Raw genomic sequence first — 17462 nt, 5'->3', positions numbered from 1 at the left:
ACCTACAGAACGCAACAAAGCATCTTTTGTGAGGAATTCTAAAAAAAAAAAAAAATTGGTAGGTTATTTCCACAGAACTTCCCTAACGCTTGAAGTAAAGCCCAATAAATCCTGCTTAAAATTATAATTTGTTTTGTGATAACCTCTACAAAGTAAAAACCAGTGGCGCAAATAACGACCCTGAACAATGAAAAAACCGAAAATCGGAAAATCGAAATACCGAAAGTTTGAAAAATCTTCTGGAAGCCAAAAAATCTAAAATTGAAAAATCGAAAATTCAAAAACGTGAACTAGAGAAATCAAAAAATTGAAAAGAAAAAGTCGAAAAGGCGCAAAAAATGAAAACTGGAAAAATTGAAAATAAAAAAAAATTTAATTCGAATTCGAAAAGTCAAAAAATTAAAAAACTGAAAGTCTAAAATCGGAAATCGAAAAACCGAAAAATCAAAAATTCGAACAAGAAACAAAATATCGAAAGTCAAACAATCGAAAAACAGAAAAACTGAAAAATTAAGAAATTCAAACTTCGAAAATTGGAAATACCGATGTGGCGGCCCAATAACACGTTGGTAAGCGGAGAAAGATAAGCTCCTCTGTAGTCTAGTGGTAAGGGCACCCGCCCGGCAAGCGGTAAACGTGTGGTTCGATTCCCACCGGAGAGGCAACATTTTTCTTCGCTTACCTACACCGAAAAATGAAAAATTCGATTAATCAAATATTCGGAAAATTGGAAAGTCGAAAAATAGAAAAATCGAAAAGTAAAAAAGCTGAAAAATCGAAAAACTAAAGAATGGAAAAACTGAAAATTTGAGAAACCGAAATTTAAACAAATTTAAATCTAAAAACTGAAAAACTAAAAAATCGAGGAATTGAAATTTAAAAAAATTAATAAAAATTAAAATATCGAAAAATTAAAAATTTTCATTATATAGCAGCAAAATTTAATAAATCTTTAATCATTAAAACGATTTTGTTGCGTGAGAATAAGAATTGTATTAATCCACAATATTTTCTTAAAAAAAGAGAGTAATCTGAAAACACAACAAAATCAGTGCGACAAACTTTCAGCAAAATTAAACAACAAAGAAGAGACATTGAATTACATAATGAGCTCGTCAGAGCGACACTGCTCATGCAGCTGTATTATGTCCCAACACAATTAATTTCCTGTTTCAAAAAACACACAGTTTTTTTTTAATAGTAGACGCCATTCAATGAATAAAAAGCGTGCATCATCCGAAATATTGAGCAACTTTTGCGAAAGTTTACTATGCAATTATCATACTCAAGACCGCAATTTTTTCACACAGTTGCCTCAGCTGGATTATTATGCAAATGGAAAATTAGTATTTCACACTATACTACCGTAAGTTCACTTTTTAAACCTCCAGTTACTTGAAAAAGACTAAATTTTCTTACCCAGGTGATTCATACCATCGATGTCTAGTTAACCGAACCGGAGGATGAGGATCCAAGGCACAGAATTTCCCGCTTGGCAGCTGACTGCTTCCGTTCATCCTGGAAATAAAAGAGAAACACTGATTCACTAATGACGAAATATTTGACATTTTCGTTCATAAACTACGTCGTATCCGTAGTTACCCAAAAATAGCTAATACGGACCTGAGTCTCGAAGGTGGCTACCGGCTACCGGTACAGTCAATTGTAGGTTTATGCTCCGAAGAGCTCTTTCCTGCATTTAAGTAAATATACAGCTCACGGTTTTCAGTGACAATAATTTTCAAAAACAACGGTTTGTGTATTATCAAGGAAAAACTCCGAATGATGAGTAGTAAAAAACGGTTTTTAAATGTGTATGCATTATATAAATTGAGACGAGGTAATTACACCCATAAAAACAAAACAACGCGGATGGAGACGGATGCAATAATGTTGGGCGAGTAAAGAATGCGCGCGCATAAGAACACGTGTGTTGAGAAGAGAAAGGAAACACCTTGTAACGGCAGAATGGATACTTAAAAACTTTCGTCAACAATAAAACACGCGGTTTCATTTTCAATGGTTGTTCACTTTTTATCGATGGAGTATGAAATAAGTTCAGAAACTATAATTTACACAATCTTCAAGTTCTATTAATGTTAAAAAAAATACTTCTAGTAGTTAACTGGTATAGTTTACTTGTCAATAAATTGTACCTACCCATTTCAGGACAACTCATTAGGTAAGGGTCAAGGTAACTAATTTCAATAATATGCCAGATCTACCTTGAATAGCTAAAAAATGAAGATATTTTTTCAGAGTACTCAGGTCGATTAAGTTCACCTTGTACTTTCCTGATTTTCTAAAAGCATTTTCATTTTGTTCCAATGATATAATCTAGAATGACATCACCTTGTTATGTTAACTACAAATGTCAGGGAGCCTTGCAGATGATCTCGGGGTCTACAAAGTATTTCTCTTACTTTAAAAGGCATTGTTAAACTTGAACCACTTCAGAAACGGTTCTGAATCACGGAGAATTTGTCGTATATAGGTACATAAATATAACTATGTACTTTAGGACTGTCCTTGTATTAGATCTTCTTTCATTGTACCTACCATTTGCGTTTCCTGCTGTCTAAACGTATTTTTCGCTTCTTTCATGTTAAATTTGTTCGTATATTTGCGTACTGTTTTTTTTTATTTTGAGAAATTTCTAAATATTGCATCTTTAAAATTCATTAGTCATAAAACTTACCACTAACAGAGCCCCTAGAAAATTCTCTTCACTAACTCTAAAACTTTTATCCTCCCAAAATCAAAAGAATTGTTTTCAAAAACCTTTAATCAAACTCCCTTAAATAGGTACTATCCCCCAAAATCCAAAACAAAATCACTCAAAGTTCACCTAATTAATCACCAACCGAAGACATATTTCCTGTTCCACGACAATGTTAAAACTGGTTTCGGTGCCCTACACCCTCTCCCGGCCCCTCGTGGACCCATCTTCGAGCTCGCGGATTCCAAGAACCGAGCCGCGTGAGTTTTTCCAAGAAACTCGACGAGCGATTTTTTCCGAGAAATACTGAATTTTATAGATTCACATGAAACACACTCCGTTGCAAATTTTACGTCGTGAAACTGTAACGGTAAAAATCAAATTTAGCACACTGTTGAATAGTTCCTCGCCTCGGAAACACCACAAATACCGAACGAATAGGTGCCGGCCCCTGGTGTTTTGTTTATAGAAGAGATTAAAAGAACTTTGAGGACTCCTAGTGAAAAGTTGTGTTGGTTTTTAACCTTGAATTTCCACATTTTTGGACAAAATTTAAAACTATCCCAGAATTAATTTATCCGTCCTAAGCAAAATTTTAATGATGTCCCTTAAAAAATTTGCTAAGTAAATTCTATTTAAAATGTTATCTTCAAACGCGAGTTAACTAATTGTTTCTTTGTAGCATATTGAAAATCAGTAGGTATATCAGTTGAAAAAAAATCATGAATAAATTTTTACTGAAACCGACGTAAATATAGTGTAGTGATTATCTTAAAATCCGTGATCTATTTTTTCTGAAATTCAGGAAACACAGAACATAATTAGATTAGAATTACCTATGCCAGTCGCGACAAAAAAGTTGATGACGTAATCCAAAAAACGAAACTCTACTAAAATTACAGCATGAGATGTTTAGGAAGCAATACAATGGACCGTCGGTATTAGTTTCAGAAGTTCGGACAAAGCTAGAGACAACTACTATAATTAAACACAAATCTATTGCTAGCTTGGCTAATTAATATTGTCCTTGCCAGTCATTATGAATAAAATCATGCAAACATAAATTAATAATTAACTGTTATTATCGTGGACCAACATTAGGTTTCAAATAACACGTTTTATTGCAATCTGATGTACTTTTAATTAGATCTCCTGGTCATTGAATGTAGACTTGTAAATAATTGTATATATTACCGGAAATACTTAAAGATTTATTCGTAGCGAACTATTAATAAAAAATATATACTTAAACGCAACAAACATCAATTTCAAAACTATTTTATCTCGCTTATTTTTTTATTGTCGCTTGCAATCGTACTGTTACGCGAGAATTATCCACCTTTTGGACAGTTTATACAGAGAAAAACTCTCACAAAGCACGTGTGTTAATTGTTAAACTAAACACCTTGTCAGAATATAATTTTCTTACCTCACTTTTGTTCCACAAGTTCATAACATGGGATAAAATAAACGAAAACACGTTATAAACTCGAAATTCTTACGAATATAACATCGTGGAATGAGACGGATCCAAAAATAAATAAACCTGAGGTAGTCGCACGTATTTTTGTTTTCATCATAAATTGTAACTAAGGACAAATTTATAATATCGGACTCAAGACTATAACATAGTTGTACCCACACACAATGTAAATTATATGTTAATAGCGATAAAGTATTGTTTATTGTTGAATAAATTCATTGTGAGGGAAGTGTGAAATTTCTACATAATAATGTTGGTGTGCAAAGGTAGCCTATACACAGAATTAATACTAGATTAATGTTAAATTTAAACTGAATAATGTGTAGATAATAAATGTGTAATGTGTTTAAACATTAATTATAAATGCGCCGATTATGACGCTTCAGAGTAATAATATTTAGTTTGACGACAACTTGTAAAATTTCGTGTTAAAAATTTTGCTTTTTGATGAGAACCTTGTATGTGTATAAGACCAAAAATAACACATGTTTTTAAACTGGACGTACTCAACAAAGTGTTGGAATGACATCATAAACTTTCCAGGTGTTGGATGGATAAATTGTGGTTACCGTTTTACCACCTTGAAGTATAAATCTAGGTATCATTTCAAAATACTTTGTCATCAGTTCGTAGTTTCGGAAATTGTCCATTATCAACAGACGGACCGACTGAAACTGGAACCCACATTTTCGTATCCTTCAAGTTCTGCGACGTTGAAAAAAACATAAACTAAGCATTCGTTAAATACTTACTTTATTTTTAAATTACAACACTTCCTTAACTTACGCCACAAGTAAAAATGTAAATAAATAAATACGTAACAAAGTTTGTGTAATATGTCTACATTTAAATCCCAAAAATAACGCAGAAATTCATAGCGGTATAGTGCAACCATATACAACTGTATTATATTTTACTTACACGTATTTACATTTGAAAAATCTCATAATCCTATTAATCAAAGGTACACAACAGCTGAGTATAAAGAAACACACGCACACAATTCCGAACCACAAATGCAACAACACAAAAAATTAAATGTCACCGCAGTTTTTTTTTTAATATGCAATGCGGATTAAAAACAAACAACGCCACTTCTCGCTTCCTCAGAATGAATATTTCAAATGTTGAAGGAAATTCAAATGAGCAGAGGCCGCTGAGCGACCTTGGATTTTACCTGTATTTAAAAAACAATTAGCAATACGTCATCTTATTAAAAGTAATTCATTGCGCTGTTGCAGCGTGTGATTAATATGTACATTTATGATTATTAGGTCGCAGTAATAAATGCTCGTACTGAGAAGTATAATGCACGTGTAGGAAATCTGCATCAGTGTCAATGATAACTGTTTGTTTAAAATTTAAATTTTGTGGGACGTGGAAACAAATTGTTCTGCTTCTTCTTGAAAACAAATGAATAAACAAATAGGTGAATACATTACAGGAGCAGCCCCTATTTTGTTTACTTGATATTTTAATCTCTACATACTTGCGCAGTATTTGCTCTTTTAATCCGCGATTTTCCTCATTAACCTTGAAGCAAATGTGCATTGATAAGCATCACATAAAAAAAAAGTTAAAACCAAATTTTCCAAACACGTTTCTAAAAACATACATATGTACGTTAGAAACAAAAAAATTACTTATACATCTTTTATTAAAATAGTGACAATATATAAATACAAATGTTAATAAGTGGAAACATTGGTTGGTTCTTCTCGTTCAACTTCATACTCAATAGACACATGTGGCTTTTGCAATTTTCTTTTGAATGGACTTTTATCTTTATCGCCCTTTTTAGTTTTCTTAGAAGTACTAGGTGCTTGAATATCCTATAAATAAAACCATGAATAAATGAAAAATTTGATAATTTACAAGCATACTTCCATATCTGATTCTTCAGAAGACTCGAAACTACTATCGAGATCCACTTCTTCCACTTCACCACTATCACTTTCCTAAAAAGAAATTTTGAATTAAAAAAAATAAATAAATAAATAAATTCTTACTTCATTTCCACTTTCCTCATCAGTGTCTGCTGGGACAAATTCTGGACCATCATCTTCTGTTTCCATTTCCATTTCTTTCTCCACCTCTTCACCTTCAGACTCTTCTTCTACTTCATTTTCTCTTAAAGCATCATCAAAAGCTGTCTGTGGTATATTATACAAATCTTGATACTACAATGTCAGCATTTTGTTAAAAATTCAAATAATTAGGATAGAACTACAAACATACCACTCCTTTTCTCAGCCTTTCCAATAATGTTTTTTCAACACCCTTTTCTATTCTTGCGGCTATAAGAGCTTTCTGTTCTCTTCTCTTTTCACGTCTTTCTATATTACGCTGTAGCGGAACAATAAGTTTTCTAAAAAGAAAGGAACCACAAACATAGCGCCTACTTTTTAAGCTATTGTTACTTACTGGCGCCTGAGTTTCAATTTTCTCATGCGTATTAAATATTGGGTTATTTTTACAAACCGCTGTTTACATTTTGATTTTATAAAACCTGGCCAATATAACAAGTTTTCATTAATTTGGTGAATGGCCTTTTCAAAATTTCTAGATAATTTTACTTTCTCCCAAGTTTTACGAGGAAATGCTGATCTACAATTAAAGTGGTATAAAGTCTACTTTCAGATAATTCCACATCATATACAGGACATTGATTAATGTTTTGGCTTAAGTCATAAAACTTTTTACTAGGTACCTACATGTCACCTGAGCTTACTATTATACATATGTCAAATACCATTGATATAGCAAACCTAAATTAAATAATTCACCTTTCTGCGGTTTTCATGTACAAATATATAATCCCGTTTTCTTCCCTCACCGTAGCATACTGACTATTGGCTAATGGACACGAAGAACGATTACAGAGGCCTGTTAAATTGTATTCATTGCGGCAAAATCTCTGCGTTTTCGTGCTAAAATGTAGATTTTAAAAAGAAATAGTGCGTCTTTTTATATCTTACTTGACTTTGTATGAACAAAATGACTTGTTTATTACGCTCCACACAACCTAAAATATTACATACATGTATTTTGTGTAATTTTACTGTTACAGAGTACTTACGTCGTCGTGCTGCATTTTTAAAGATTATATTTAACTTAAAATCGTAATGGATTTGTTCAAAAATTGTCTGCTAACCTACAAACCGTGAACCAAACGCACGTGTGCATTTCTATAATAGACTGACAGCAGAGTAGACCTAGAGGAATTTAAATTTCCCTAAAAATATTAATAAAAGCAGAATAAAAGAAACCAAAGAAACGTCAACCTTAAAATTTTAATATTTGTGGTGTATAATCGTTGTAAACGATTTACTTAAACTTAAAGTGATTAACATATTAATAAAACAATGATTCATATGCTTACGTGGTTTTCTACAACGTTTATTTTAATTAATTTTTGTCGAGGGGTAACTCCTAAATCTCATAAATATTTCATTGATCACTCGTTAATTTTGCTTTCAGAGTAATTTAGAGCATGACGGTTGGGTAAACATTAAATTAGAACATTGTCTATTGCCGTCGGATAGCCCTATTTTCACGGATAGAGGCAACATCACAATTCAGAGTTTACGACTAGGCCAAGCAATTGTAAATCAAAATTCATTAACACAAGAAGAACGTGTCCAGTTGAAGGAAATGGCTGCAACAAATCAATTCTACCAAATTAGATCTACAGTTGTGTCAAATGATGGCACAGAAAACGTTTTTCTTTCCACTATCAAAGCTGTAAGATTTTTTGAAAGTATTTAAGTCATTACATTACATTTTTATAGTGCATGCTTGCTGAAGCTCAACTAGATGATAGGTTATCAGTTTCCCTTGATTACACAGGAAGAGTGATTGGCATCACTTTGCTTATTGCATCGAAATCAACATGTGAAGGAGCTGTTGTACCCTTAAGTAAATTAAAAGAATTTACCACAAGTGTGTATGTACGGCACCCAGAAGTAGGCCCTGTGTAAGCATAAATGTACATGTAACTAACAACATCATCATGATTGATTTTTAGTCCTGACACAGCTTCTTATATACAAAAAATGGAGCGAGAAAGAGAAGCAAAAGAAAGAGGTGAAGTCAAGGATAACAGATCAATTTTGGCCAAATACGTAAGATGTTCGCGTTTGTACACAAACCTCGTTTCAATTTTTTGTTGTAGTGGATGTACATTGTCCCAGTTGTAATATTATTAATGGTTTCATCCATGGCCAATCCTGAAGCTGCGGCAAATGGGGGAGGTGCATCTAGATAAATTAGCTACATCGTTTTGTTAATTTATTTATGACATTAAATTCATTGTTTATTTACATCCTTTTTTACTGTATCTGCCTTTTTCGATAATAACTTGGTCATGATGTTTTCTTCACGTGCTTTCTTTTTGGCTTCTTTCATTGCCTTCTTCTGTTCTTTTTCCTTCTTTTCTAACATTTCCTTAAACTTTTCATCCCGCGGATCTACAGTGTAACCAAAGTGCATACGCACTTCTTCAATGAGTCGTTCCTTGCGTTCCTACAAAAAAAGAGTTTCCTGAAATTTCTTAAAATACACCCAATCAATACTACCTTTGCCGCTTTAGCTTCAGTTTCCTTGTTTTTAATTCTATTATACACATCTTGCTTCATTTGCTCTATTTTTTCCATTTTCTTTACAATTTCCTCTTGTCTCAACTTAACGCTTTCTTCTGTTTCATGTCTTTTTCTTTTAGCTTCTGCAATCATGTGGGGTATGGTAAATGGATATGCCACTTGTTCATACTCAATTGCTTCTTCTAACTCTTCCTTCACGGGCCAACAAATGGCAGGATCGACACCGCTGGCCTCTCCATAACGCCCATATAATCTTCGCATGTATTTTAGAGTACCATGGTGCCAACGCGTTGGTTCTGGATATGGATCCTTTTCAAACAAAAAGTTCCGGTCGGATTCTTTTAGTCGGGATTTGTTGCGTTTACGCTGGATCTCTTCTTCGCGCGATTTAAGCTCATCGTCAACAACTTAAAAAAAAATTAATAGTCGGACAGAGTTAATGCACGATTTTTTACCATCAATGCTTGTGGTATCTTGATCTAATTTTTCAATATCGACTGCGGTAGATTTATTTCTGGAATTTGCAAAAGCCACATTCCTGCTGTGAAACGATACGAATTTTCGAAACAAATTAAAACGCAACATTTTAAAGAAATCCCATTGGTAAACATAACCTATTTGCAGGGACTGTGGAAAAGATTCTAACCTTAAAAATCCCTAAATATCAAAATCCCCAAAATATTTTCAAAACCATTTATTTAAATTAACAAAAACGAATTGATTTAAACATAATTTTGTAACAAAATTATTCTATTTGGTAAAACAACTTCCCTACAAATGGGACAACTATGCTGATAACATAAACTATCACAGATACAGTCCCAGCAAAATATGTGCCCACATGGAGTCACACAGGGGTTCTTTCGACTTTCAGCACACAAAATACAATCCTTTCTTGATACTTCACTTCCGTGGGTAACATTTTCTATGTTTCCAGCGGATTGAAAAGACCATACTTGTTGAATAAAATTAAACAAAATATAAAACAGCGATAACTGTCCCAACAACTTAAAACTGTAAGTGAAAGTGTCATCTCTCAACCATTCCCTTACTAACACCTGCAATTTGTACACATAGATATTGCAGTTACGGAATTCCAAAATGACTTACATATTTTACACCCATTATCCTGTTTGAGATATTGTAGTATTTTCCATCCATGTAAAACAGTGAATGGTGAATTCGCTTCAGAGCTTGTTTGTGTTGATGGAAAAAGCCCAATATCTTTAAAAACACACTTTGCGCCTCTTCTGTTAATTCATGTGAATTTTTTATGTTATTTTGTAATGAGTGTATTAACCTATCATAAAGTGGCTCTCCTCCTAAATACAACAACAACCACACAAGTTCAATCTGCAAACTTCATATTACTCTCAATTTAAAGAAACATGTAAACAGGTACAGTTTTGGAAGGAATTTTCTTGTTTTTATCGAATCGCAAAGTACCAGTGTATTCTTCACCCAGAGTTTGAATATTTCCCAAAGTTGTCATGCAATAATACCACGCGTTTGTGAGTGCTGGGATTATTCTTTGAGTTGCATGACTTTTTCTGCTGCTAAACAGTTTTACAATAGCTTGAACGTTGTCTTGCATGTCTCGGACAAAGCTTTCATCTCTTTGTGCACAACGCAAAACGTCGGCCACTCCAGCTTCCGAGAAATTCATGTCCTGGGAAAACAAACATCAGTAAACAATTACCAATTACCTGTGTACGTACGGATTAAATTTTTATTAGTATTTTGATGACAGAACACGAGACCATAGTCCAGATAATTACCACATTGAAGTTACTGATAAGTTATCAATTTATGGATAGATGGCAGCAAAATGAGTCCAATTTTTACGATCAAATTTCTCTTATCATCGAATGGTACTTCAGTGAATGTTAGTCGTGCTTCAATAACTATTAAAACACATCTTTGGGAAACACAAATCTTCAAATTTTATTTTAGCTTTTTAAGCAAACCAGGTTTTTGAAAATGCGAGATTTTAGCGCCTTTTTTAATGTCAACCTCTCGTTTGACGTGTCAGTCAACGTAGAATTTATTCGCGTATTTTTCAATGAAAAATTTAGTAAACTAATCTTTCGTGATAAAAATCCGTAAACAAGGGATGTAGTGCTTAATATATAAGCAAATATTAGAATATCACTCTTTAAGCTCCGTTTCTCATATTCGTAGGTTAGTCTCAAAAATTTGAATTTATTTTTACAAGTGCATCAGTTTTTGCAATAGTTGATGTTTTATTTTCAGAAAAACCCGACGTTTCTTCGTGTGGAGATTAAGACGAGCCATGAAGTTCTCAAGTATGTATTTTTGCTTAATTTTTCAAATCACTGTATTAAGTTTTAATTAAGACTCAATATACTTAAAATCATAAAAATACATAAAACATTTTAATACTAACTAATAAACAACTGAATTTGAAGCTTAGAATAATTGTCTAATAAAACCAAAAATTGTAGGAAAGTAGATGTCTTCCATTTACTTTATGTACCATGATTTTAATAAGCACTTAAACCTAGCTACTCTTATTTATTACTTTTGGAAGTTTTTGGAGGCCTAGAGTACCTTCATAAGTAAATGAGGGTCCTTACTTCAGTTGTTTGCATGATAAAGTTTGCACTTTTGTTTTCTAGCTGCAAATTCTCCAGAGACAGTTTGCCCCCATACATACTTACAAAAATATCTGTAAACTTATCAGGCAGAGCGAGTTTTTCCACAGATTTCAAGACGCTCCAATGGGGATAAATATGTTAATTTTTAAACCACAACGATGTTCCCTAAAGCTAAAATAAAATTATTCGACTAGAAACGATATGAAAATAAATGTCTTTTCAAACATGGTCAGGCCATTAAATATTTTTCATTGCGTGTTAATCTCCCGAAACGCCACTGAGGCATTCACTTTATCCTTATTCCAGCAGAAACATCGAAAAAAACACACATGTTAAAATACGTCAGCTTGGTGGTTTTAACTGTCCAAAATGCCCTCTTGGGTCTTAGCATGCGCTACGCAAGAACACGAGACGGTGACATGTTTCTCTCATCAACAGGTAAACAAAAACGCAAACTTAAAACTTTCTAATAGAAAATTCCAGCTGTCGTTATGTCCGAAATCGTCAAATTAATAACGTGCCTGATCATAGTGTATGTAGAAACAGGAGGCATAGTGCAACTTCTTGAAGCAATCGATAAACAAATCATCCAACAGCCAATGGACACGCTCAAAGTATGCGTTCCTTCGTTCGTCTACGTCATTCAAAATAACCTTCTGTATGTGTCAGCCTCACACTTAGATGCAGCCACTTATCAGGTTTGTTCTAGTAGTAGTACTAGTTTGATGATCCCTGACTTTTTTTGTCTCCAGGTTACATATCAACTCAAAATCCTCACTACGGCAATGTTCGCCGTGCTCATATTAAAAAAAGAACTGCTCAAAACCCAATGGATCTCTTTAGTTATGTTAGTCGGCGGCGTCGTCCTCGTGCAATTGGCGCAGTCAAGTGGATCTTCGCACGTACACTCAGGTCCTGAACAGAATCGACTAATCGGATTCATGGCAGCTCTTTCCGCGTGCGTGCTCTCCGGATTCGCGGGAATTTTCTTCGAAAAAATGCTCAAAGGCAGCGACATTACCGTCTGGATGAGGAACGTCCAATTAAGCGTATGTTCCATACCATTCGCGCTACTGTCGTGTTTCGTTTACGACGGCGACATTATTTCGAAGCAAGGGTTCTTTTTCGGATACGATAAATTCGTTTATTATCTCGTGTTGTTGCAAGCTGGGGGTGGCCTCATTGTCGCTGTCGTCGTTAAATTCGCCGATAATATTCTAAAAGGGTTTGCGACGTCGTTAGCTATTGTTATTTCGTGCGTAGCATCCATCTATATTTTCAGTTTTCACTTGACCGCTCAATTTACTTTAGGTGCAGCTTTCGTGATAGGCTCTATATTTCTATACGGACATACTCCGAAGAAAAACACAGCGCCAACGTCCACGCATAGAGTGTAAAGTAAGAAGAAAAAAATACTCGGATGGGTAGTCCTTGGGGATTGGTTTTCGAGCTGCTTGTAGGTGGGTCAGATACTGACATCATGGCTTTTCGCGATATAAATTTTAGCCAACGGTAAGACAATGCGATTATATTTTCTGGTACTCGATATCTGCATATTACTGACAAGTATGCATTAATTGGCCAAAAGTGACGTAAGGAATTGTGACGTCACTCTCATCACACCCCAACTACCGCTTATAACCTATGTTTTATACCCTTATCACTAAGTATTTAATGGCCATTATTTTACGGAATGCTTACAAGCATTAAGAATGGATATTTTAGCAATTTATATTAAGACAACATTCAGTGTAGAAAAACAAATACGATTTCATTTTTGTTTTTCTATATTTTTGTTACGGTAATCGGTGATTATATTATTTTCTGGTCATTAAGTAACTATGGATCAAATAACGGCGGCATTCGATCAAATTCAATTAACTACAGCAAGTTCAAGAACAGCATTGTTAATAAAAAATAGTCATTTACCTTTTATACAAATTTTACATTGACGTTATCAAATTTATGATTTTACGATGGATTTTACAAGGAAAGAACTGTAACAACCACTTTTTTGCCTAGTAAAATCTGGTTAAAAATATACTTGTGAACTTGAAGTGTCAATTCCTTGCAATAATAAGATCTTATTTAAAATTGCCATACATGTGATTACAGTAAAAAAAAGCTAGTGATGTGCATATATTGATCTTTTTAATTTATATAATTTTAATATAAAAAGTACTTAATTTTATGTAAAATAGTGCATTAGTATTTAATATTATGAAATGATTTTTAATAAATAAGATTTTTTTATATTGGGGTGTTTATCCATGGCTTATCCCCTTACCGTATAATTTTTTTTTGCTATACTACCATTTAGTTCCGCTTAATGTGTAAAGGAAAGTACATCAATGACCACCAACTACTTCAGTGGAAAATAAGTTTATTGTTAATAAACTGTCAACAACTGTATTTATGCAAGGTAATGTAAGGAGGTATCAAACAACCAGAGTAACGACTATAAAAACCTTAAGTCACTAAACATAAACGGAATTATGACATTCCATCATAAAATGGATAAAAGTCAACAACGTAACAAATCTTACTAATAAGCAAAGCAAAGATCTTTATCATACTTCAGCTTCTCTAAATTCGGGTTGCAAGCATAATTAATCATTGGAGGTGGTCCACACATGAGTACTATATTGTCATTGCTGGGAGGAAACAGATGCTCCTGTATCATAGTATCATTAATAAACCCAGAACTATATTTCCAACCTGCGACAAAAACGGGATAACCTCTATTAAACCACGTCACTTCAACTTACTTTCACCCGGTGTGTCCAAAGTGTACCACAATTCAAACTGATCCGGGTGTTTTTCGGCGACTTCTTCTAATTCTTTTCGTACGAGAATATCTTTTTCAGTCTGATTAGCAAATATCAACTTGAGTTTCGTTTTATCCGCGGGATCTTTCGTTATGTGTCTGATTAGTTGCAACATCGGCGTGATTCCAGTGCCACCGGCAATCATGGAAACTTTATTCACAGTGACGGCTTGCGGGGGGTCTTTTCGGAGTTTTTTAACCGAAAATGTTCCGTGTCCTTTATACTGAAGACGACCCGAGGGTCCTCGAACTTCGATGGTGTCGCCAATTTTCAGACTTTCAAGGTGTTGGGACATCTTTCCGCCTTCCGGAAATCGTGGATGTACATTTTTAAAATAAACCTAGGGAAAATGTTACGTGGGGACTTTACAGGATAGACAGTTTTATACCTTGATGACTAAATCGACGAAGCCGTAATCGTCGTCTGATGATACGGGAGTGTAGGATCGGATGATTAAGTCATCGCCGATTTTGGCCGATAAGTGGATGTGCTGGCCAATGGGAAGACCTAAACAATTAACGTATAATAAAAATGTAAAAAATAATGTAAAAATTATTGCCTGCTTACCCAAAATATGATCTTTTGTGGGAAGACCGAACCTGAATCTTCTAGTGTCATGACTTATTTCCTCCTTTTCTATTAACGGAAGGGCGTATTTTGCTTGTGGATCTTCCAATAAAATTTTCTTTTTCCCTGAAAAATTACGAGCAATATTCAGATTGAAAGTAAACTTAATTATCAAGTGTATGCTGCAAATAAGTACCTTTTGTTGTCTTTGACGACGATTTATAAAGATGATAAATTATAACAGTAGTGAGGACTACACCGACTCCTAACGCAATTGGCAAAACCTAAAAAAATGAATTCAAGTTAACCATCGTTTGTTAAACAGTTTGCAATAAACAGTAAATATTCTTTTAGTTTTTCATAAATCCGAGAAGGAATGTTGGACGTCTATCTCTGTTATTTTTATCCTTTTTCTCTAAAAATAAATGCAGATGTTATTCATATAATAATAGGCAAAGGATAAAAATAGCAAAGTTTTCCGGGTCCTGGTCATTACACTGTAAATTCGAGTCACTCTAACTTAAAATGTGACAAATTAGAAGTAAAATAGTTTGTTAAAAGCTTAACTATGCGTGAAAAATTCGAATGACAAAAGAGTTGTTTTCGGCAATGCGAAAATTATTACTCAAAATTAGAATATAAACGTAAAGGAACAAAGTTTAACGACTCTCGTTATCTGTGAATCCAAATAAACGCAGAACTGCACTATTCACCTTGAAACTATGTATTTATGTACTCATCAAAAGCGGCTATTTCAGTATTAGTGTAGCGTAATTGCGTTATTGGGTAATATTTGCGAACACAATTAAACACAGTATCTTACTGAACTCAGTTATCTTTAGAGAATATAACGTGGTATTAAAATAGAAGCGTTATATATAATTTTTACAATGACGAACAATGTAGTTATGTTAGTATTATTGGTTCACTATTGCGTACTGCCATTTTAATTGAAATATTATCATCAAACGAACAATTATAACTGCGTTAATAAAATTAAGTGCAGTTTAACAAATCACACAATTTACCAACTGATGTGGGCTCTGTAACGACCGGCTTAATAGGTGCATTTTATTTAACGCCATACTTCTAAAATAGAATACATATATTGTTTTAAAAACAAAGTCACGCAATTGCAATGTATAATTACAGATTTTGTTTTTTAAATTAACGTACTTAAATGCAATGATAATGTAAACAGCGGTTTCAGTGAGATGACATGGAATTGAAAATTAAAGGAAAATTATCTTATTGAAGTTTCATGGAAGTAACAAAACTGTGTGCAGTGAAATATATGAGTAAACGACACCTAAAAGCAAAATTTCTGTTGATAAGTACCTCGAATGGAAGCTTTAGTGAAGTAAAATTTTTTTGATTTTTTTGGATAATTGGATTTATCGAGTTTCTTAGGGTTTTTGGATATTTTCCATTCTTTGGATTTTTGGAATTATTGGATTTCTTGAGTTTCTTAGATTTTTGAAATTTTTTGGATATTTTCGATTTTTTGGATTCTTGGAATTATTGGATTTCTTGAATGTTTTAGATTTTCTTTATTTTTTTGTTTTTTTTTTATACTTTCCATTTTTTTGATTTTGCCTGTTACCAGAAATCGTGGCTTATAAATTAGCGCTGTCACCGTACCACCACCAAACCAATAATAGAGCAAGTATTTTCATTACCGAGACAGAACGGAGGATGGGGTTTCCAGAAGTCAGAAAATTTATACAAGTGACACGTTTCAGAATTTAAGAAACATTTCTTGAGACGCATAAAATGAAACGAACTATTATGTAATTTGAAAAAACTAAATATACTAAATCAACCGATAATGCAAACCAGCTGTTTATGTGTATTTTTTGTTAAATAAAATGCAATCCAAAGAAAATACCCGCTTAGTTATAGTTACACGTAAACAACTATTCATTCTGCACTGTGAGCTGCTGAGATAAAATTTCACCTATTCATCGCGTACAAAGTAGGTAATCACTACCTTATTCTTTTATATGAAACCTTATAAGGTATTGTCAGTGATTATTGTGTTTTATTACTGTATTTTTCTATTTAAAATGCCTGTAAATTAAAAGTAAAAAAAGAGGAACACCAAAAACTTTCAATCCGCCCCTGTCGTCGAGCACATCATAATCATACGTGACCTAACCTCAATTTGTTTCGATTTATGTAATCGGAAATAACGAAATCCTTTTGTGTGCGACGCGTACGTTTAATATGAATTTTCAATAATGAATTTACCTGATTATTCTCTTCCTGCGACATTTGAATGTGAACTTTGAACAATTACGAACACAGCACTGACATTCGCGTTTCTATTTGCTAGTGGCTCAACAGTGGTGAGTGGTTACGCCGGTAATTACGTTGAAGGATAAGCTAGAATCATGTACTTACCGCACTCAATACGTTTGTCATTGTTCGACTATTTGCTTCTCTTATGTATCATACGTATATTATGTAAAACGTGTTATCACAACTTATCACTCCCCACACTTCCAGTTGCTCTCTTCTGTGCACGCGTACAACACTTGTCCAACAAGTGTAAGTGGCACTGGAACCTGCGTGCCGCTCTGCGCTTGACGAAAAATTAAGTTATTTTTAGATTTTCAATATCAGAAAAATTTAATGCGGTTTTCT

At 33.7% G+C, this 17462-nt stretch overlaps 6 protein-coding genes across 8 annotated transcripts; 2 read left to right on the top strand and 4 right to left on the bottom strand.

Annotated features, from left to right (window-relative positions):
- Positions 1–5841: 5841 nt before the first annotated feature.
- Positions 5842–7406, bottom strand: LOC135128752 (protein MAK16 homolog). Its single transcript, XM_064055815.1, has 8 exons — positions 7282–7406; positions 7181–7227; positions 6989–7132; positions 6627–6809; positions 6441–6570; positions 6212–6382; positions 6086–6160; positions 5842–6034 (listed from the first exon to the last, which is right to left on the bottom strand). Exons 1-8 carry the CDS (start codon positions 7294–7296, stop codon positions 5891–5893), a joined length of 909 nt encoding a protein of 302 aa, XP_063911885.1. The 5' UTR covers positions 7297–7406; the 3' UTR covers positions 5842–5890.
- A 49-nt stretch (positions 7407–7455) lies between these two features.
- On the top strand, positions 7456–8524 carry LOC135128755 (ER membrane protein complex subunit 10). Its single transcript, XM_064055818.1, has 5 exons — positions 7456–7627; positions 7683–7946; positions 7994–8178; positions 8230–8326; positions 8377–8524. Exons 1-5 carry the CDS (start codon positions 7568–7570, stop codon positions 8467–8469), a joined length of 699 nt encoding a protein of 232 aa, XP_063911888.1. The 5' UTR covers positions 7456–7567; the 3' UTR covers positions 8470–8524.
- Positions 8480–9458, bottom strand: LOC135128754 (large ribosomal subunit protein mL64). Its single transcript, XM_064055817.1, has 3 exons — positions 9259–9458; positions 8780–9210; positions 8480–8726 (listed from the first exon to the last, which is right to left on the bottom strand). The coding sequence occupies exons 1-3, from the start codon at positions 9386–9388 to the stop codon at positions 8511–8513; spliced, it is 777 nt and encodes a 258-aa protein (XP_063911887.1). The 5' UTR covers positions 9389–9458; the 3' UTR covers positions 8480–8510.
- Positions 9459–9482: 24 nt separating this feature from the next.
- Positions 9483–10713, bottom strand: LOC135128753 (peroxisome assembly protein 10-B-like). Its single transcript, XM_064055816.1, has 4 exons — positions 10522–10713; positions 10206–10472; positions 9914–10156; positions 9483–9861 (listed from the first exon to the last, which is right to left on the bottom strand). Exons 2-4 carry the CDS (start codon positions 10467–10469, stop codon positions 9526–9528), a joined length of 843 nt encoding a protein of 280 aa, XP_063911886.1. The 5' UTR covers positions 10470–10472; positions 10522–10713; the 3' UTR covers positions 9483–9525.
- Positions 10714–10827: 114 nt separating this feature from the next.
- On the top strand, positions 10828–13676 carry LOC135128750 (UDP-galactose translocator). Of its 3 annotated transcripts, none has more exons than XM_064055811.1 (5): positions 10828–10984; positions 11057–11109; positions 11731–11859; positions 11905–12119; positions 12174–13676. In XM_064055811.1, exons 2-5 carry the CDS (start codon positions 11097–11099, stop codon positions 12816–12818), a joined length of 1002 nt encoding a protein of 333 aa, XP_063911881.1. In that variant the 5' UTR covers positions 10828–10984; positions 11057–11096; the 3' UTR covers positions 12819–13676. The 3 variants fall into 3 exon arrangements, with proteins under 3 accessions (XP_063911881.1, XP_063911880.1, XP_063911882.1); XM_064055810.1 differs by having other exon boundaries at positions 10829–10984; positions 11728–11859; XM_064055812.1 differs by lacking the exon at positions 10828–10984 and having other exon boundaries at positions 11057–11113.
- A 111-nt stretch (positions 13677–13787) lies between these two features.
- Positions 13788–17352, bottom strand: LOC135128751 (NADH-cytochrome b5 reductase 2). The gene is made up of 7 exons (XM_064055813.1): positions 17220–17352; positions 15845–15905; positions 15013–15100; positions 14817–14942; positions 14638–14756; positions 14190–14589; positions 13788–14139 (listed from the first exon to the last, which is right to left on the bottom strand). The coding sequence occupies exons 2-7, from the start codon at positions 15899–15901 to the stop codon at positions 13967–13969; spliced, it is 963 nt and encodes a 320-aa protein (XP_063911883.1). The 5' UTR covers positions 15902–15905; positions 17220–17352; the 3' UTR covers positions 13788–13966.
- Positions 17353–17462: the final 110 nt, after the last annotated feature.

Source organism: Zophobas morio, unplaced genomic scaffold, assembly GCF_036711695.1.
Source record: "Zophobas morio isolate AGI-343-1 ecotype UQ-CSIRO unplaced genomic scaffold, CSIRO_AGI_Zmor_V1 ptg000014l, whole genome shotgun sequence".
In the NCBI taxonomy this organism is placed as follows: Eukaryota; Metazoa; Arthropoda; class Insecta; order Coleoptera; family Tenebrionidae; genus Zophobas; species Zophobas morio.
This window is presented reverse-complemented; position numbering and strand designations above follow the sequence as displayed.